Source organism: Sylvia atricapilla, chromosome 1 (assembly GCF_009819655.1).
Source record: "Sylvia atricapilla isolate bSylAtr1 chromosome 1, bSylAtr1.pri, whole genome shotgun sequence".
Classification (NCBI taxonomy): Eukaryota; Metazoa; Chordata; class Aves; order Passeriformes; family Sylviidae; genus Sylvia; species Sylvia atricapilla.
Genome location: NC_089140.1, coordinates 131,839,373 through 131,861,484, shown reverse-complemented (window position 1 = coordinate 131,861,484; position 22,112 = coordinate 131,839,373). Strand labels below are relative to the sequence as shown.

At 38.9% G+C, this 22,112-nt stretch overlaps 1 protein-coding gene across 3 annotated transcripts in view; it reads left to right on the top strand.

Annotated features, from left to right (window-relative positions):
• RNF19A (ring finger protein 19A, RBR E3 ubiquitin protein ligase) overlaps positions 1 to 22,112 on the top strand; it is a 57,714-nt gene that overhangs the window by 21,178 nt on the left and 14,424 nt on the right. For all 3 annotated transcript variants that reach the window (XM_066334175.1, XM_066334191.1, XM_066334183.1), the window contains 2 exons: positions 15,129 to 15,880; positions 21,663 to 21,871. In XM_066334175.1, the coding sequence (XP_066190272.1) occupies positions 15,264 to 15,880; positions 21,663 to 21,871 (826 nt within the window). In that variant the 5' untranslated portion in view covers positions 15,129 to 15,263. The remainder of the gene's footprint in view (positions 1 to 15,128; positions 15,881 to 21,662; positions 21,872 to 22,112) is intronic.

Sequence of the window (22,112 nt, the reverse complement as noted above, 5' to 3'; positions counted from 1 at the left end):
GTTCCATCACACAACTCTCACAGTAGTACCACTGTGATAGTTGTAAGGTGACAACAGATCTGCTCTTCAGAGGAGGGTTCTTTAACAATACTGGCTAAAACTGCAGCAGAGTACTCCTGTAGCTACTCCTGTAGCACACAACTTGAAGAGAGTGAGGAATCATTTATGTTCTTTCATACAGTATTTGATAATTTTCTGTCCTTGGAATTATTTGATGATCAGTGGTGAAGAGTGGGATTGCAAATCAGCAAGGTCAGAAATAAGGATAGAAAGTGAATTGTTACAAATACCTTTGTTCATAATCCTAAAAGATGTGAGCATGAAAGAAGTAAATGAAGGAACAGCCAAAAACTTCAGAATTATTTTCTGAATAACTTTTCTGTTAGGTTGTGTGTTTTTTTTGGTTTTTTTTTTTTTTTTTGTGCGATGTTGAGTAACTGTTTAGAAAGCAGAATAAGCTCCCCTTACTGAAAACAGACAATGTACCTAAAATGTTAGACTGCATTTTTTTTCAGAATAGAATTTGTTATTATCTACTGTTTTCAGTCATAGACTTGAAGTTTCTAAATAACTATTAAATCATTAAAGCTCCTGTTTTATCAACTTACCTATGTTAAAATGATCTGATTAAAATGTTTAACTTGTAGACCACTAGAACTCTTTTGACATTTTATATGCCTTATTTCTTAGGTAAAGTCACCGAAAAAGTAAATCCTACAGTGGAAACAGATGTGCAACCAACATTTTTGTGGAGAACTTTTTGTTCCTCAGTAACAGTGATTGCACTTGTTTTATTCTCTGTCCTGGCACTGGTGCAGTGTATGATTAATTTTTGTCTCATGCTAGCTGTAGCAATGAAACCACACACACATTGCAACGTAACAAGACTAGAGAAGTGCATTTCAGACTGAATATGAAACAGTCATCAAGAATATTTATTCATTCTGTTGAAGTTTCACCCTGCATTATAAAGCAGACTTACAGGGAAAAAAAAAAGGCTCTTGCACAGATGTGTTTCACGTTTGCTGTTGGCACTTCTGTGCTGCTTGAAGAATAGAGCTGGTGGTAACACTCCATTCTGAAATCCTTAATACTTTCAGAGTTTGTTTATTCTTGCTGTTTCTTCCTCCCCACCCACCCTGAGAAAACATACCACATTTTAAAAATTTGTTTCAATGGCCAAAAGAAAAATCTGGGTTCAGACTAGAGCTTAGGAGTTATACCTGTGTAATAATCCTTACAGTTGAGGGAAAGAGTTGTGATATCCAGATTTTCTAAAGAACAGCTGGCATCATGTCCAGGTATTTTGTATTGATGCGGTCTCGCTGTGAGATAGCAAATACAAATACAGGTTTGTCCAGGTCACAGTCCACTGAGTTGGAACGGGATAGTAAGCTGCTGTTAACTCAGTAATGTTTGGTAGTGTCACCAGGTTATCTCGAGACAGATGTGGCCATTTGAATATGAAACTTGAAGCTCTTTGTGTTTGGTTTTTGTTTAAATGTCAGCATCATCTCTGGTTTGTCTGGTGTCTCTGTCAGATGCTGTTTTCTCCCCAAGATGATTTTCACTAGCAGCTTCCACAGCTCCTGACGTGAGTCTACGTGTCATTATCTTGGAGTGTTCAATGTAGGTTTATAGAATCTATGTTATAAATCTGTTTCAGAATGCTGTCCTCGGTGAGGGTTCTTCTGTTTCATCTGGCACTTGCTGGGATGTAAGGCAGAGGCTCTGACTGAAGTGAGGAGCCTTTTATTGTAAATGTATGGGGTAGCTTGAGAGTAAGGTATGAAGATGGTTGCAAGGTCATTTTGCTTACAGACTCAAGTGTGAGGATCTGTGACATGAGCCATCAGACTTTTGAATGTGCCTTCGTGTTTTTGTGTAGCTTGCTGAGAGTGAATGCTACGTTTCTGAGTAAAAATTCAGGATGTTACTGGTGTTGGATTGGTGCAAAGATGAGCCCCAATCACTGTCAAAAAAACCCCAAAAAAACCAAGAGTGAGTAGAGGAGACTTCTGAGTTATTTTTTGATATCTTTTTAGTATTGTTGTTCATTCCCCGGGCAGCCAGCGTGAGGTATTCTGCCACCAACACGGACCAGTGTCTGCAGGCGATTTCAGCAATCACTTAGTCTTCAGCAATCCGCAGAGTATTCAAACTGTTGGCTTTGGCACTGGTTTCTGCTTCTAGAATAATTCGAATGTTTCTTTCTTGAGGCATCTGGTTTGTTTTTGGAAGGTGGAGAGGCGGCAGATGCAGTGCCGTGTGCGCTCGTTGTGTCTGGGTCAGGGCTGCGCCTCTGCCCTGCCGCCGCTCCGCCGCCTCTGCGGCTCTCCTGCCGCTGCCTTGTTCCCTTCCCGCCTCTGCTTGACAGAGAGTTCACCTGAAGCCTGTAAGCGAGCCGGTCACACGGACAGACTGTGCCAGATACAGCTGTAGTCTCGGGCTGAAAAACGGAATTTGTCCTCCCCCTCTTCCTGCTCTTCGCATTCGCTTTGCGATTCAGGAATGCAGGCTCTGAGTTACACAGCACAATGGAGACTTAATGTAACTATTTCTAAAGCGTCTGCTGGCAAGAAAACTCTGACGTCAGCGAAGTTAGGGTGAGGTTTTGCTTTGGCACATTCAGTCGCTCAGCTCTGGACAGGCTGGGATGGAAACGGGGCTTGGGGGCTGTCACCGGGAGTCATCCTTGGAGCCTGCTGCTCGCTGTATGTCTTTTTGTGGGTAGAAGATGTACTTGATAAACTATGTTTTGTCCCATTTGTTTATTAAAGGCATTTCAGAATATTCTGTAAATATTTGTGCCTGACACTATTGGCTGGCAGGATATTGCTTTTAGTTCTTTAAACTGCGGTTGCAGTTCTTTGCTGGTGCTTGGAGTGAAGATATTTTTTAGAGGCAAACTAAATATATTGCTCAAGGACCTCTTCCCCCCTCCTCCCTACATAGTGCTAACACTAGGTTTAGATAAGCAAAAACAAAATAAATCAGTAATCACCTACTACAATTTGAAATTTTTAATGGTTAACTTGCAAATAGAAAGAGAGCAAGGACTCAAAACCACTGTGAATTTATGAGCCACCAGAGAAACAGGTATTTTAGATTTAAGACGAACAGAGATCTGACTTTTGTTATTGTTGATTAAACAAATATCTGTGACTTGAAATAAATATGAAATCTTGTGTGTTATATTCAATTTAAGGTACTTGTTTCATCTAAAATTTATCTGGATGCAGACAGCTCAGCAAAGCTCTATTTAAGGTCATCAGAGCAAAACTGTGGATGCCACTGTGACAGGATTCAGAGTTAAGCTGTAGGGTTTCAGCTGATTTTAAAAACAAGAAGCTTTTGTGTTTGCAAATTGTTTGTGCTGCTTTTTAAAGGAAGAAATCATCTAAACACTTGAGGGCTGGATCTCAGGTTTAGGCTAACAGGTACTCATGGTTAGAGGCAGAATCTTCTGCACTAATTCAGTTTACCAAATCTGGTATTTCTGTGGTCTACGAAGCTTTTAAATCTGACTTAAGGTGTTGGGGTTTTTTAAACATTTATTTAAAAGGCTACTGTTGAGGGCATATTACCAGTGTTACTATTTAAAAACCACAAAGTACGATTTTACCTCAGAACCTGAAATAATACAGGTTTGTTTGGAGACTATAATTAGGAAGTGTTTAGCCATTCTAAATAATGGAGAAAATAAGCACAGTAGCTTTTCTAGGAATTGCATTATGCTTGCTTCGTATTTTCTGCCTGTAATTGTTTGGGATAGATGATGTGTCACAGTCTGTTGCAGGAAGGGGCCCAACTAATGATGTTTCTATAATTAAGGAGAAAGAGCTGTTTAAGATGATGCTTTGAGGAAAAAAAGTAACATCCAACACAGAAAGGGTGTGTGAGTTTGAATGTGAGGGGGTGAGTGGAGGGGAAGGTCTTTGCAATCCCTCCTCAAAAGCATGAGGGCTCAGGAGTTGTATTTCAGAAATACTGTGTTGTGAGGCCTGGCAATGGAGGTGTAATTCATTAATTTAAAAGTAATAGTAAGTGGAATAGTGCAGCTACATCTTGGCGTACGCTAATTTGTGTCACTGCACACTCAGAACTGCAGTAGCAGAGGAACTCAGCTGGCAGAGGAACATCACTGTAGGTCTTCTGCAGGTCTTTTTTGACTTTGTTGATAAATGTGTGAAACATAGCAGGAAACCTTTGAGTATTTATTTTTTAAAATTTGGTGTGAAACTTTCTGCCCGTGGAGAACGTGGCAGCACTGCCAGGGTCTTGTCAGACTTTGGGACCCAGTGTTCACCTGACACAAGGCCTCTGGCTAATGCAGCGGCTTGCAGGGGATTCACAAACTCCCTTGTGTTGATTTGTGCTTGGACACCATTAACAAGGCAGTAAAGCATAAGAAAGTTTCACAAGATTAAGTCTTTAAAGCCATGAGTGGGTGTGTTTGTGACGACTTTTCTGCCCATTATGCAGCAGTTGTTGTGCATAGAGGAACTCTTACTCCTCAGTCTGTGTTGACGTCAGTGAAAAATGTTTGGAAAAACTCTCATCAACCTGGCTAAATCCTGCTGTGTGCTGACATAGCATATCTTTTGGCATTGTATGATATTGTTGTGGGTGGGATAATTGTGCTGGCAGAATAACTCCTCCAATTGGCATGTATTGTTTTTCCAGCATCAGATGTACTTTAAATGACTGGCATTCAGCTTTTTCTTGCTTTGTGCTTTTTAACTAGTGTTTACACTATTTACAGTGCTAGTGGAGTCTGCCTGTAAATGCTGCTAGATCATTCCCCTTCTCTTTTGCTGAATGGGCTCTGTCTTTTCAACCTGGTGTTTTTTATTTATTTATTTGCAGCAGGACTAGAATAATCTTTTCCATTAATTCTTTCTTCCAAAGACACATCAGTACGATTTAAGTTTTCACCTAGTGTATCCATAAGCAAAGATCTGTGGCTAGTCCGTTTGTCTTCGCCTTCCTTTTCTAATGTTCTCTTTTCATTTTACATTAAGTTCAGCTGTGAGATAAGTTTCATGGTACTTCTGCCATTTCCTGACGCCAATGGTTTTTCTGGAGGCCCTGAGTTTCCTGTCTGGAAGCTACAGGCAGTGTTTCTGGCAGGATGGAGTATTTTTGTTTCCCTGGCTAGACCTTTCCCTGTCTTTGTTTTTGTCTCTTTTTCTCTCAGTTGTTCTTTTTTTTTTTTTTTTTTTTTTCTCTTTTCTTTTTTTAATCTTGGTTTGTATTTGATATTGCAGCAGTTAATTTAGAACTATCATTACAAAAAATTGACTTGGTGATTTGAAATATATCCATGCAGGATTTTTCAGTTAACATACTTGACAGAATAAATTAATAGGTCAGGTGGCATGAGAGCTGAATGTGTTTTGCTAGGTTTTGACCTAATCTCACCACTTGAGTGAACAGGAGTGGTTGGTTAGGCTGGTGCAACTTTGTACCTGACCTGAGGGCAGTTTCAGAAGTTGTGGCATTAGCCATAAGACAGTTCAGAAAAGTTTGTCATAGTTTCTGTCTGTATCCTTGAATTGCTGCTGCTAGAATAGACAGACATGGATTATTCAGTCATCCAAGCTTTTCTGTATGTTTTATATTGAATTATATTTACCAAAATTATTGGTTCCCTGTAAAGATACAACAAAGGAGACCAATGCAAGGCAGTTGTTTAGTTCTCAAGGGCTGAGATAACTGGCAAAGTAAAGTTACTGTGAGTTGTCACAGTGACTTTCAAAAAGTGTGACCAACTTCTTATCCCCATGGTAAGGTCTCTTAGCCAGCCTAACCTGATGTTGCTAGAAGAATTCAAAACTCTTACTAACTTTTTAGTAACTCTAATTCCCTTTTAATTAGTTTACTTTAAAAATTCAATGCAAAGTATATCTGTTTATACTTTGTTTTTTAAATGGTAAAATGGCAACAAATGTTTAAAAAAGTAATCTGTTAATAGCTTCCAGCATTTCTTAGTTGGAGGCAAAGCTATTTCAATATTGGAGAGGATGGGATACTGGTGTTGCTGGAATTTTTTTGTCTCCCTTGCCTCCAAAATAGAGGTTGATTATGCCAGAGATAAAACAGAGCTGGAAGATGCTGCCAGTCAGACAGTCAATAATATGTTCCCTCAGTGCAAGATAGAAACTCTGGCTCTTTCTGAATTTAAAAATCATTAGGAGCCAGGAACTGCAGTCTGTAACCTCTTATATATCCCCTCAAGCTGCTGTCTCTGGTATGCTGTTCAAATTCTATGCGCTCTCTCTGGAACTCCTGGTCATGGTTCCAGATCAGATCTACTACAGTATTTGTCCCCCCTTATATCTTGGTACACTTTATTTGGTTTGTTTTCATGGTGGGGCAAACTCATAAGCCTGCTTGAAAACAAAAGCTTGTCAGAATTCAGTATGTAGCCATTACTGTTTTACCAGGCAAAATTACAGACCTGAAATTAAATCTGCTTATTCTGGAAATTTGTTGGTATTGGTTATTTTCATTTTGGAACAGTTTGCTGTAGGAATGATCTCAGCATTCAGGAGTGTTGCAATGTTTTCCACTTACAGGATTGGTGACAGTGCAGGAAACAAAAACTGTCTTTTGTTAGTTCACTGGTGTAAGTCTTTACTCTGATTATTTTACAATGTGTAGAATAAAATAGTGTAGAATAAAAAGCAACTGCAGGAATGAAAGTATTAATACAGTTAGATTAAACCTCTTTTTTTGGTACAGATCAGAGGCAGCTTGTACAGTTTTTAAATCCCTTATTGTTGCTTTCACTTTTCAGACCACTAGGTAGTCTAAAAATATTTTAAAACATTACTTATATATCTGTATATAGATACGGATGCATAAAAATAAATCTCTCCACAATATTTAGAAGTGAAAATACATCGCACTGAGAATACATTCCAGTTACTTTTGCAAGAAAAGCATTGTCCTAGTGTGAGGATTTTAATGATTAAAGGATTAAAGTAGTTAAATGTTTTGGTGATTTTTGTTTTACTTCCTTCTTGGTTTTGTTGTGTTTTGTTGGGTTTTTTCCCCTTCAGTGTTTCCAAGACTTTGGTTTCCTCTTGGCAGAGTTTTGTGCACGTTTGTTTGCAGAAGGCACCACAGTGCATTGGAGAAGCTTTTGACACGCAAGCGAGTGAGTGCGTGGTTCAACTACGATTGCTCTGTGGAGTTAGATAAGGGAAAATTGCAGAGTCTTATTTGCAACAAACACAGGCCTGCAGATACACAAATAGAAGGCGTCTCTTCACTGAGTTCTTAGCTTTGGTTGCCCACACTGCACACAATATACCCAGATTTAATGCTGCTGGTTTGGAAAATTAATGTTTTTAGAATTTAAGAAATTCTCTCTCTTTTGCCACCAGACTGAAGGAGGCACTTTGGGTGTACTCTCTTCTTTACAGGTATTATCTGCCAAAGGAACAGTTTTGCTAGTCATTTGTTCAGAGACTTTCAGAATGAGTTGAGCAGCTTGCAAGACTTCCTTTCCTAATAGCAGCTGTCATGGACACATGATACAGGATGTATTGCTCATAAATTTCTAAGGAAGAAGCATAACTTTTTATTTTTAATAAGCTGCTGAAGATTTTTCTAGCTGTCAGGGTTGGTTTGTCATGTGCTACATACCATTGTGAATTTTTAAAACAGGACATTGTATATCAGTTCACTTTTGATAATTCTAATAAAAGGTTAGGTAGGTTTCTCTGTATTTTAAATACTGTCAATCTTGGAATTTTCATGCCCAGTCAGTCTGACTCTCTCAGTCCTTGAGCCCAAGTGAGTTCATAGTCAGTCTGTTTGTGTCATTGTTTTACAAACAGTATTGCTTTGTTCTGTAAGTGAAAATAGAATTTCCACATAATTGACACAGGACCTTAAGGAAAAATAAAGTGTAGTCAGAACAAACTGAGACATGGTAACTGTCAGTAGAGATAATTTAATCTCTGCCTCACAAATGCTTTTCTCTTAATTCTTGTATGACAGTATCCATGAATATGTTTTAATGTTTTAATAACATCAAGGGATGTTAAAGATAATGTTGTCCCACCACCCCCTGCCCTGCGAGGGCAGGGATACCAGCCACTAGAAGAGGCTGATCAGGGTCCCATCCAACCTGGCCTAGAACACTTCCAGGAATGAGGCATCCGTAGCTTCTCTGTGCTCTGGGCCTCACTGTGCTCTGAGTAAAGAATTTCTTCCTAACATCTAACCTAAATCTCCCTATGAGAAGTCAGGAGAGTCTAATTATTAGAAGACTTTCCCTAAAGTAAACTGACTCTGCGTTGTAGAGGCTTCCATATGTTAAAGCAGCTCCAGTTGCTTTTGGGAGACCCCTTGTTCCTCACTTGGCACTGGTCTAATGGCCTACAGGTGCCAAGCTGGCTTCATCCAGGGAGTTTGACTTCCTCTTGAATTAGGGCTAAGGGCCCTCCCCTGTTCTGCTTACTGTGCTGATATGGGCATGTCCCAGGTCTTGTCAGCACCTTCACTGAGGCCACTGTGAGCTCCAGTGTGAAATGAGTGAGTGAATGCTTGATATGGTCCTTGCTGGGAACTCTTCTGTCTTCTGGATTTACATAAGTTAAAGAAGTGATATGATTTTACTGCAGCTGTTTTTCTGTCATTTAAAGATGACATGTGAAGTTTAGGTCTTGACATGGCAGATTCCTAAATCTTTTGAAAAACTTGAGTTAGTTGTGGATTTGGGAATTCTGGTTTTGGAATAATGGCCTCTGCAGCTATCGATAGTCCATTGTAAGCATAAAGAAATGAGATGTAATTAACTTAATGAGCAAGTGATTTTCACTCTGGAAAGTATTTAGTAGGAGCAACTCCAGTAACTTTTGTAATAAATGTTCTTCGTGCTTTAAGAAAAGCATTCACATATGTGGCTCTTAGAACAAAGCAGGATAGAAAGTAAAAGATACTTTCCTGCAAAAGTGTCTGAAAGGTAAGACTTACTTCCATAACATGTAAATTACCATACTGGTGCCCTTTTTCAGAGAAAAGTCATAATGAAGTAAAACTTGCATGAGGATATATTTAGTTCTACACGGTTCAGTTTGATTTAAGTGAATTATTTAAGAGGCTTTGACTACTTTTTTGCATCCTGTGTGTCATACTGTAACGAATCACTGTAAATGTTTAATAAGTATCTGTATGTCTGAGTTTGTGCTGAAGCTTGAGAAATCTTTTGATACAAATTTGTTAACTTTCTTTTATAGAATTAGCTGTTCAGTTTAATCCAAATACATTAGCCCTTTATTTCACCTCCTGATAGAAATCAAAGTTAGAAGACATCAAAAATGTCACACACAAAAGTGTCTTTAACCTCATCTTTAACCTTTCAAAGACCTCTTCAGTCTTTGAAACACTACATGGAAAATGTTGCTATTCTTGATCTTAGATTATGAAGGGAAATATACTGAAGGGGTCATAAAGGTATTCTTCTAATTGTTGCAGTTAAGCATTTCACCTGCACAAAATGTATTTGCCTAACACAATATGGTGCATTATGTTACCATTAAATGATTTTTTTTATCTTAGTGCATATAAAGGTTCTACCAGAACCTTTGTTGTTTCAACATAATTTCTATCTGTTTTCTTCCAAGTTGCAAAGTGTTGGTTCTGCTTGTACTAAGTCATCTGTAGTAAAACCAAGTAACAGTGCTAACATGTCCTGACACCATGTGCATTGACATGACTATGGTGAGATGTTTTTAATGGGACAGAGTGTTGCAGACGGACATAGATGTCAACATTTAAACTTGTGCGAGACATTAAACTTTTCCGGGTTGTTTATCACTCTTTTAACTCAGCAGTGCCAGATGTATACTTGAACCTGAGGCATGTGTAAAGTGCGTAGGGATATATTCTTTTATCCTCAGGCAAAAGTGTTCGTATTTTCCTTCCAGTTTTAAAAACTGCAGTGGAATGAGCTGACATTTAAGGAATGGCCATTGAAATGAGATATTTGCTTGCCATTTCAAAATCCCGTGTGCTGGTATTTCATTTAGTAGCTTCAGCTTTTGCATATTTTTGTTTTACATTTTATTCCACTATGTTTATAGTTCTTAGACCATGGATTAAATAAAAAAGAAAATTTGTTTTTGATGCCTCTTCTAGATGATTAGAGGTTCCTCTATGTTAAGAACATCACAGCATAGAAATTTTAGGATGCTGTGTGATTGACAGGAGCTCCTCGTTGGAAGAGGAAAGCAGGAATTATCTGTGATGGTGGTTGAAATTCAAGCTCTGAAGGGTTTTTTTACAGCTCTCTTAAAGCTGGATCAGTGCGTTTCAGAAAGCAGCTAGAGAGTATTGATGTTGGGGATTGCACACGTCAGAAAGGAAGCTACTAAAAGTCAGTTTTAATCAAGAGGTAGCTTTCAGTATGCTAACAGAGTTGGTGCTTGGTTAAATCACTGAAGGAGGAAATGCCTAAGATGGAGAGTCTGGAACAGAAGGCTAGATTTGCCATTTAAGCACTGCCCAGGTTCCTGAACCCCTAAGGTCCAGCCTGACTAGCTGTGGACCTCAGCGGGGAATCGGGGCTAGGACGAAGATAAAACACAAAAGGCGCTCTGATTCTTCGTGGGAAACGACCCCCCAGGTTTAATGCAGAACCTGCTCCTCAGAGCCCAGGAGGAAAAAGAGAGCAGGACCCCTTGTCCAAGGAGTTTTAAGCCCTAGGGAAGAGGGGAGGGGGCCTGAGGACCAGTGGGGCAGACCCAGGGGGGAGGGGAGATACAGGGGCATCAGGAGAAGGATAGGTGAAATGATACATGGGAAGGTATGACCAAGAACACCCAGTGCAAAACAAACCAACTACTTAGTGCAATGCAACAAATCACCAATTACACAAGGGACTATTTAAGGTGTTTTACTGATGATGTAGTTACATTTATGTTTGTGGTGGGTTTTCTCCTTTCCTACACGGATGTTTAAGCCTGCCTTTATTTTGCAAACATGTGTGAAGCTGTTTGTCCTGATGGCAGACTCTGATTTTTTGTCTCTGTATGCCAGATTGAGTGTGTAATTGAAGAGCAAGCAGCATGTGAGCTTGTGCCTATGATGTGTTTGGAGGACAGTTAGGAACATGAGGAAGCTAATTTTCCTCAGCAGCTGGTTAATGGAGGTAGGCGTTTGTCATTTTTTTTCTTGCAAAATCAGCAGGGTTATTCTCAGCTGCACTTAGGGCATTTCCAAAGTGTTTTGAAATCGATGAGAAAAGCAAAGATTGTGCCATGGAGAGCCATATTAGAAGATACTCATCACCCCGGTCATTTCTTGAGTTGTATCTTCTCCCTTTGCAAGATTATTCCCATTTTGTTTCCCTCCCCCACCATTATAGGGTCAGCAATACCATTTTACTTAAAGAAGCATGGTCATAAAGAACTACTGAAGGAATTTAGCTGGATGCTCTTTAGGTTTCCCTACATACTTTAGGCAGGGTTGCAGAAGGAATAGATACCAGCTTAATACTTAATAGGTGAGTTGCAACTGTAAATGTCATTTATGCATCTTCAGATGACAAGGTGTGTTTGTGTTGTGGCAACTGGTGTTTTGTGGTAAGTCTGTGGCACGAACAGAATGTAAAGCACGGCTGGAATTTGGATTTGTGGTAGGGCTTTAGGCATGGCGGGAAGCCAGGAATACGTTTTCTCTGTAGTCAGTAAGTGCTTTTGAGGAAATGTTGACAACAGTAGTGAATTTAAAAGTTTTAGGATTTGCACTCTGGTTTTTCTGTCCATTTGCTGGTGCCCATATCAGTTTCTTCTGTGTGTGTTGACAGAGTTCATACTGGTCAGTAAGACTAATGCAAAACTTGCAATGTATGTTGCCTCAAAATCAGATTGCTTATTATTACCATAGTTTGTGTGTCTCAGCTCATTTCAAGTAGTTGGATTTTAGAGCTTCAGTTTGCACACAGCATCTCCCCTTCATGTGGACTCGTTGTTACTGGAATAATACGGGCGTTGTGTTCTCTGGCTGCACAGAATCAAGCATTTTTTACTTCTTTTTGTCAGCAGAAACATGCAGATGCTGTGTTGGGTTGGGCAACATGAGAACTGGCCAGTGCACCAGATTGCGCTAGTAAAGCTTTTATGATTTTGTACAGCTCTGATTATTGTTAGCATTGTAACATTTGTCTTCGTTTTTTCCTCTAATAAATCATCTGCTAAATCTTTTCACTTCGGCAAAGTCATCTTTGAACGTCACTAGAATGTCAGTCCAAAATTACTATATAAGGAAGAGCTCAGCTTTTAAAACTAGTTTTATGCATTTAAACCTAAAGAGCATTAATTGATGATTGTCTGAAATAACTGGCAACTTTTCTTTTCAAAAATCTTGTCAAATTTTCCTTAGAAGAGAAATCTACTGTTTTAGAGAGACTGCTTATCAGATCCCATTATGCAGAGAGAACTATGGGATGTACTGGTCTCTTTTTTTACAGCATGGGAGAATCTTTGTTTATTTAAAAAGAAAAAAAGTACAACTGGTTCATCACCAGAACTGCTATTTCTTGATTTTGTACATCTGTTGGAACTGGCAGAAATGCTGTAATACACATTCTTTCCTCTCCAGAGAAAGGGAGGAGGGGAATGCTTGTAGTCATAGACTTGGCTCTGTTACTGTGTTTACTTCCTATCTTTTTCTATTTTTTAAAAAAACCAAACAAAAACACACCCCCCCCCCCAAATACCCCCACCAAACCTAAAACCAAACAACAGACTTTTTGCATGAAATGAAATGAATGCTTTGCTTGCTGTTCGTTTTGTTCATGAACTCTCCTGATTTAGGAGGTTGGCACTTTCCACTGCCCTGGTAGTATCTGTGTGAACATACCACTGTTAGCAATTATCCAATTATAGAAATGTTTTTAAGGTTGTCTTGCACGTCTAAGAAATGGACTGTATCTGTAGTATATTTCAGACATGGTCTACCAGTTGTGTCTGTCCATGATACAACATAATACCAAGATCCTGGACATAAGGATGTCATCTTCTGTCAAAATCATGGAGCAGTTCTTTTCAGTTTCACCTTTTTTATTTTTTTTAAGATCAGGGAATGTTTTAGTTCATTTAATGAGAAACAGCAGCTGCAAAATTATTAAATTTGTTTTGGGAACAGGAGCAGGTAAAGCATCCAAGATAGATTTTTTTTTTTTTTTTTTTTCCTACTAGAAATGTTCCCTTAGGAGGGAAGGAAGAGTATGTTATGTTCTTGAAGTATTTAGACTCTTTATTTTAGACTATGAGAGTAAGCTGAGATTGTTTTTTTTAATATGTTCACCGTGGTAAGATTTTCCTTTATTAGAAAAAAAGAAGTAGTAATAATTTAGCATTTGAAAAATAGAATATGGTGGCTTTTTAATTCTACAAAAACTCTAGGGGCTCAAAATGTAAGACCTCTGTCAAAACCAGGAGATGTACAAGTTTTTTTGGTTGGAGTTTTTGTGTGGGGTTGAGTGGTTTTTTGGGGATGTTGTTGTTATTTTCCTTTTTTTGTGTTGCCTTTACTTTTTGCACTTGAGGAAGTATTCTTGTGGAGTACTGCCATACTGGGTGGTAGTCTAAACTGTTGTCTTGGCTACCTGCTAGTACATACTTAACAGCTACCTATGGTGGTCTGAAGAGGGCCCAGCAGTGGATCTGCTGCGAGCATTGCCCTAGTGAGAGGACAGCCTGTGGGCTATTTCGGGGTTTCCTCTTTGGAGAAGGATTCCTGTTTCCGCCGCTGGTCAGATGTCCCCCTGAAACTTCCTTAGTCTTGACTCAAGCAGCTCAGTGACCCTGTTCCGGAGACTACAGCACGTGTTTGGGTTTGTGCCCGTCTCTAATGGGTGTGCAGACTGCTTAGCTCTTATAAACACAGGCATTAATGTCTACATTCCTTTGTTTCTACCTTTGGACTTAGTTTTAGTATCCAGTTTCTGATTTTATCTTTTGGTAAGGTCATAGAAACCCATTCACACCTTTTTGGGGGGTCAGTTGGGAAACAATGGGGAAAGAAAGGATTCTGGCAGTACTTTTACATGCAGATTTGCTACACTGGCGTATAAGAAATGCCTCCTCATTCTTCTGTTACAGATACAGTTCACCAAAAATTTAAAAAAAATCCTCTTGTACAGTCAAGCTTCCAAGAAGTGGGAATAGTTGCATGTTCAGGGAGAACTTAATGGTTTTGGTTGGAGATGATCTGCTGCTTCTCCTGCTGTCAGAGGAAAATAGGAAGAGTTCTTCCTTTCTCCTCACTGTGCAGTCAGTTGAGCAGCAGAGAACAGGAGGAAATCCTTGGTGTCATCTTGTACATAGGTAATAACTGAAGCTTGATATGTGGTGGGAATCTGGTTTGGGGGTGCTTTTTTTTTCCTTACAGAAATATATCTGATAAAAATTCAAATGTTGTCACCTTAACTGTCGTCTTTGCTGTGCCCTTCAAGTTCTATATAATCAAGCAGTGTTGGCTGTCACTCACTCTGGCTCTGCTCCCTGATACGTTCAGATGCATTATGCTATAAATATGCATACTTTTCTGAGAAACCTCAGTTTTTGAGAATATCTTGAGTTAGCCACAGTGATTTAATTTCTGCTGTCAGTTTAAATGGTTCAAAAAACACTGAAAAATCTTTTTTAATTAACTGTATTGGATTTGTACTTGACCTTATCACATGTGTAGAAAATGTAAGGTAGAGAAAACAGAAAAGTTTCCAATGCTATAAGCCTTTTGTTAAGCTTTGTAGAAAAACTTGCATATTTGCTTAGTTGTCACCTTGAGTTTTGGTAATTTCTACACATGCATAGACACGTGCACACACCCTCTTTCCTTGGGGGGGCAGGGGAGTATAGATGCCCTTCTCTGCACTGATTAAGCGTAACAAAGATAGTCCTTGACCAGAAGGAAATTTCAGGCTTGTTAAGATAAGAAGGCTATAAAGGCTAGAAAAAGCTGACAGAAAGAGGTATTGGGTCAGATGGTGAGGAAAAGATGGTAGTAGTAGGAATTACAGGTCACTAGAGTGCTGTGACCTTTCAGAACCAATAGTGGTAGCTGTGATTCTAATCCTGCTTTTTTTTCCATCTCTTCTAATACAGGGAATTCTTCTGAAGAATTTTGCTGGAAACAGATACATGTGAATTTTCTGCATGAAGACTCTCAAACTGGATTACATAATAATATGCCTGTCTGCTCTGCCTCTCTTTGATCCTTAAAAATGATTAGGATTGTATATGAAATTTAACCCCTTTCTGATGAGTGACCTAGACATGAGTTTACATCGGCAAATGGGCTCTGATCGGGACCTCCAGTCTTCGGCCTCGTCTGTGAGCTTGCCATCGGTCAAAAAGGCACCAAAGAAAAGAAGAATCTCATTGGGCTCACTTTTTCGGAGGAAAAAGGACACGAAACGCAAGTCTAGGGATTTAAATGGAGGTGTTGATGGAATTGCAAGTATTGAAAGTATTCATTCAGAAATGTGTACAGACAAGAACTCTATTTTCTCCACGTGTACCTCTTCTGATAACGGAACAACCTCGAGCAGCAAACCAAGTGGAGACTTCATGGAATGTCCCTTGTGCCTTCTGCGGCACTCCAAGGACAGGTTCCCAGAGATAATGACTTGTCACCATAGATCTTGTGTGGATTGCTTGCGTCAGTATCTCCGGATAGAAATCTCTGAGAGCAGAGTTAATATTAGCTGCCCAGAATGCTCAGAACGTTTTAATCCTCATGATATTCGTTTGATATTAAATGATGACATCTTGATGGAAAAATATGAAGAGTTTATGCTTAGGCGATGGCTGGTTGCAGATCCTGATTGTAGATGGTGCCCAGCTCCAGATTGTGGGTATGTATTTTTCCTGTATCTTCTAAAAAGTGGCAGTGTTGGTACAGAATTTTCATAGCATTATGATTTTTGAAAAGTTACTTGCTTTGCTTAGGCTGTTGTTACAGTTTTATGAGTAAGTAGCAGGCAGAATTCTCTTCAGTAAAAGAAAATACAAGAAATCAAAACAAATGAAAATGAAAACAATAAGAACCATCCCAAGCTACAACCACCTTCCAAAATAAAATGCTTCCTTGAGTAGGAAGGTAGGTTTTTTCTCTTTTTTTTTGCACTGAGGCAAATTCAGCAATGTCAAGCAACTTTTACTGGTGGACGCCTGCCATTTATTTACAGCAAGCAAAAGAAATTTAGATACTGCACTTCCAAGGAGATGGTACAAAACTCAAACTAAAGGGAATTGAAAATTTGGTGACTGTAATTTAACTTATTAAAGCACAGTTGGTAATTTGGCTTTTTAACTGTGGAAAATGATTTAAGCTTTTCTTTAAATTAAAAGGCTTCTCCTGCTTCAGATATCTTCCATCTTGTGGCTGGTTGAGACAGCACTTGTTGCTTGTCAGCAGGATTCTGATGTGGGATAATCAGCTTGTTCCTGCTTATTGTCTGGGAAACATAATGTTTTAACTTTGCTTTAGTACTTTAAACAGTTCTGAAACCATGTTGAATTCTAAGTAGTCTGAGTACTACTGAGCAGCAGCTCATGCTTTTGTGCTGCTGGTGTCTCATGCCATTCTTCAGCAAACTGCTTTTTTAGAGATTGTTTGTGTTATCATACTGCTAAAAATGATAGTCATGACTGCAATCCAGATGTGCAGTGCACACTAAAAGCTCAGAGGCTGACAGCTGTTTCAAAGTCTCACAGATGAGCAATAAGTAGAATAAGAAAAGGAAAAATATTGCAGGAGAAAAAGCAAGATAGGATTGACTGGTAGGTAGATTAAATACTCCAATATTAATAACCAGATGCCTAATGTTTAGGAGTTATTTCAAATGCAGCTTTGCTTTCATACTATGAAATAAACAGCATTTGCTAATGCAAGTCAAAAGCAGGGACTGGAAAGGTGATATTTTCATATCTGGTCCAAAGTGGATGGCATTGCTGTGGCATAGTTTGAAGACAGAAGGAAAAATAACTTGAGGGGTGTTTTGGTTGCATGAGCTTGTAACAAAGTCATATGGACAAAGCCAGTACAGTTTACTTTTAATATTTTGATACTGCAAAAGAAAACAACCACTGGAAGGTATTATTTGATAGGCACAAATATGCTTTGCCCTGAGTTTTTGTGTTACAAACTGTTACTTTTCAAGCCCAGGAGAAGCATTTAAAGCCTGTTAAACTATTCTCTATTAAACCATGTTTCAGTGGTTCAGATATTTTTTTAATACTTAACTAAGTAGACTAAGGCAGGTTTATTTAACTTGTTTTGGGTTTTATGCTTCAATTTTCTTATCTATTTTTAAAATAAACCTCGTAAGTATCTTTCAGTGGTCAGAAACTGTGATGATAATTGCTATGGATAACACCATTATAAAGATAAAAAGTGGATCCTCAGAGCAAAGGTAAAGTTCCATGCTGTCATGTGGGACCACAGCAATTAGTGTGCAGCAAGTATTTAAATCATTGCTCCAGAACTGCTTGTTGCATGCTCCATACTCTGGGAGTCGTGTGGAAAATGCAGTATATTGCCGGGCAGATAAACTCTGCCAGTATCTGTGTGAAGGGAACAAACTTGTACTGCATGGGTGACCTTTTGTTGTACTTTTGAGGCCACCATTTTTCCTAATATACTTAAAGTGGCAGGGAAATGCTTCACAGTGATAGATGAATTCTGCTTTTAATGCACAGATAGTGCCTCCTCACTAAATTCTCATTACTAGTTTTAAGTTGGAATAAAGTTGGCTGCTTGGGTGCTTCTCAGGAAGATCACTGTTTCTGGTTGTCATCCTAAACAAACAAGAGTTCCTACAATCATGTTTTGTCTTTCTCCCAACCTTCTCCTGATAGTTTTGAAACCTTCAGAACTCTTACGTATGTTGGGCAGCAGGGACTGAGCATTCAACAAAAGCTAATCCAAGTCGTTTAGGGGAAAGGGCATACTACTTGAACAACAGAAAGACAGTAGTGCCTCCAGCAAGAGTAATACCTGTGTATGAATCCTCCAGTTAAAATTTTAAATTTGGCTTTCAGGCTGCCACCACAGCACTGTCTGACAAGTCTGTATGTGCCCAACTGAGGGAAGGCACAGAGGGAGGTAGGAAGGAGAAGTGGGAGTGTTGTGTAAAGTAATAATGAGGATTTGATGTTGTGGTGGAGCTTAGCAGGAAGATGGAGGAGGGAACTGTACAGGTGTAAGGTTTAGGGAAGCAAACACTACTCAGATTTCCACAGAAGAGCCTTTGCTAACAAACACTGTTCAGAGATGATGCATGACATACAGTACACACAAACTTCAGATCAGCAGGCGTTTGCTTGAATAATTATATGGCACAACAGTAGTTGTAGTTTCTAATTGCTTCAGCAGCTAATCCAGTTGTACAATATGCAATTAAAGCCGAGGGCGTTTTTCTGAACAGTTTTTGAAATGTGATACTGGCAGAATGCGTTAGGGTTATGACGTTGTAGCATGGATCAAATATTTCGTTAAGAACCTGGATGGAATGCATTTCTAAATTTGCAGTTAACCCCAAAGTAGGAGAGATGCAATAACTTCAGAGAGTAGTATAATTTCCTGAAGTTGACTTAAAATTAGAAACAACTACTGTAATAAATAGGAAATTGGTGTGAAATGGAGCATTTTGATAGGAAAAAAAATTACTGCACAAATAGGTAAAAAATGGATGGTGCACAACAGTGCTTCAGCTCTTCTCAGCATTGATCAAACACCCCGTGTAGTATTGCTTCAGAGTTTGGGCATCACACTAAGTCAAAAATCTGGACCACATAAAGAGCAAGCAATTATAAAAACTTTGATCCCTGAAATGAAAAAAAATGGAGGGAAACTAGGTCAGTCTGGTAAAGCATTGCAGGCTTTTTTACATCATTGGTCTCCTGGGTTCTAAGGAAAGAAACAGTAAGTTAAGAAGTAAATAATTATTTTTCCTCATTGTTTCAACTCTATGTGGATAAAAACAAGTCCTAGGGACAGCAAAACATGAAGCAAACAGATCTTGAAACAAAGTTATCTACAGAGTGTATTGCTGTTACTTGTGTCCCAATGGGGAATTACTTGTCCTCTCAACAGGAGAGCAGCCGATCAGTTTGGAGGAGGACTTTGCTGCAGCAGCTCTGCCCTGGATGGGCTGCCCGGCAGCTGAGGGGTCTCCTGCACTGCAGCAGCCCAGTGCCAGAATGGTCCATACCACTGGCACCACGGACTTTCTGACCCTGGGCTGCTTCACCCACAGCTTTTGTTGCAAGTTCAAATGGATCCTCATCGTGGTTGTTACCTGAAACACTGTAAAAGTCTGGACCAGCTGTAACTGACCAGCAGTGGCTTGATAGGAGACCCTGTCACATAGATGATCCTTCCCTGGTGAAGGAGCACTGATAGGAGCCTTCTCCTAGACCAGTATCTTTGTATTCTGTTTTTCATACCAGTTCTCCAGTGTAAGCTTAAAAAGCATTACTGAATCAGTATTCCAAATGTGTTCTGTCTTCTCCTCTGTTTGAATTATTTAATGGTTTTGCTCTGAGATTGTATTGCTGACATCATTAGAAGAGAGCAGTGATTGCCAAATTTTTATACCTTTATCAGGTAAAATGCAGATCATGCAAAAGAGTACAGATTCTTCATCCATCTTTTCACTCTGTAGCCTTCAACTAATGGCTCACTGCCTCTGGTTTTTGTTTTACTGGCTTTTACTTTGAGTTTGTTTAGTTGTCCCTTCTCTCAGCCTAAACAAGGACTTTAGTCTTTCACATCTCCTTTAAAAATTGCAAATGTCAAAGTTAAACCTGTAATCCTGTACAGTTTGAACTGAGATTTATTCTGGTCTAAAAAGTTACTTTCTAAAGGTATGCCAAATACGTCAGTCCAAATTAGGGAGTGTTTTCAGGGTTGTGCCCATGCTTTATTAGTGATAGGAAGGCAGCAGGATATAAATCGATACTTTATTCTGTGTCTTAGACTTGAGATTTTTTTGGTCTAATGTTAGCAAGCCTTGAATGTATCCCTGTTTGTTGAAGAAGTGTTTGGATCAGAGTCTCTTTGTGTACATGCAAAGCAATTATCTCTTCAGTTTGCAGAAAGTGGGGAAAATGAAGCTGATTAACTTGGCAGCAATATAGAGGAGTCTAGCAATTATTGAAATAAATCTCTGCTTGGAAAGAAAGAAATATTTGTAAACAGGGAAGCATGTATTTCATTTGTAACTTAATAATCTGTAAGTTAAACATTGAAAGTCCTATTTGTTTGCAAGATTTCCTAGGGAGGAACATCAAATATGATGTTTTAAATCAATAATAAAAGGAATAGGATTTGCATTAACTTTGCAGAGTTTCAGATCTAGCTACTTAGATAAAAACTGCTAAATTTTAAGATAAGCTTGTGAGTGGGAATATTTTTAAAGTATCATTGCTAGTAAAGAATATTTTGAGTAAATTTATGCAACTGTTATAAAATGGACAGGGGGTAAAAATAAACAGTCTTTTAAAATAAAATTCCCTTCATTTGAACAGACAGAAACTTAAGTCTTGTTGCATTTATAAATCTGTTGAAGTCTACTCAGGGACCCTGTTCACAGGAATAAAACCATACATCTGTTTTAAATGTTATACCAGTAGATTTAGTATTATATGTTTAAAAGAAAGCTATTGCATAAACTCACTGAGAAGCTACAACGGGTATGAATTAATAAACATATATACATATGTTTGTGTTTACTGTTATGAACACACTGTTTGTATCATGTGAAGTTTGAAATGCAGGTCTAATGAAGGAGTAGTTTTGTCACTTCAACTCATTGTTTAGAGCTGTTCATTTAGTATCTGATTACAAAGTGTAGTGTAACACAGTTTTGTAAGCTTCAGCATTCCTGGAGGTTTTTTGCTTTGTAGTATTGTCAGAGTAAAGGTGGCATAGAGGCCCAAACTCTTACCAATTTTTGCATTTACATTTGAAATGTCTTTTTAAAAATGCCTTAATTATTGAGAAACCAAAATCCTATTTAAAATATACTTGGTTTGTTGTTCTGACATTTTAAAATACAAAGACTTAATAAACATCTACTTAAAGTAAATAGTGGTATTCATGATAAAAGGCAAATAGTAAAATCCTAAACTCTCTTGCAGTGCCAAATCAGACGTCGTTACAGCTGTAGGTTACACTGCAGGTCACTGAGCAGGGATCCTCCCTCATGGACAGTCAGCCTAGGATGTGCCCATAGTGACTGGGACACTTTTTAAACTATAACTTTTCCTAACTGTTTAAACACCTTTTTGGGTTTATTGTCCCACTCTTCTAAACTGTGGTTTCTTGGTGACTGTAAATCTTAGAGTATTGTGTTCAACTTTAAATACGGTATGCTTGAATAGTGCATGGAGTAAAGGTGAGTGAGTGTTGCAGTGATTACAACATTTCTGTACAGTCTTAATCTAACACAGTGGCAATAGAGGTGTGGAAAGAGATGTTGAGGAACTGGTGCTGGCCATCTCCTAAAGGAAGTAGTCAGCTCTGGATGTCCACTGCCTTTGTACCTGCTTCAGCTGCTTTGACAGCTTTGTTCTATACTTAGAACTGGTTTTATTAACAAAATTCTCTCTTGCCCCTCTTGCCTGTTGAAGATACGCTGTGATCGCGTTTGGATGTGCCAGCTGCCCCAAGCTGACGTGTGGACGGGAGGGCTGTGGAACTGAGTTCTGCTACCACTGCAAGCAGATTTGGCATCCCAACCAGACCTGTGATGCTGCTCGCCAGGAGAGAGCTCAGAGTCTGCGCCTGAGAACGATTCGTTCTTCATCTATCAGTTACAGCCAGGAATCTGGAGCAGCAGGTATTTATGATTAGGGTGCTGGAAAACATCTTTTCTGTACGTTGCACAATGAACCCTAGAGAGGGAAAGAATGGAATGGTGACAAGGTAGATAGATACTAGATGCTTTGTCTTTCAGAAACATAAAAGTAACAATTACAAATTTGAATTAAATTTTTGAATGTTATGCTTCTAAGTACTCTGTGACCAGACCATCTGACTTAAGTCTTAAAAGCTTGTCATCATTTTAAGTTCTTTGTAGT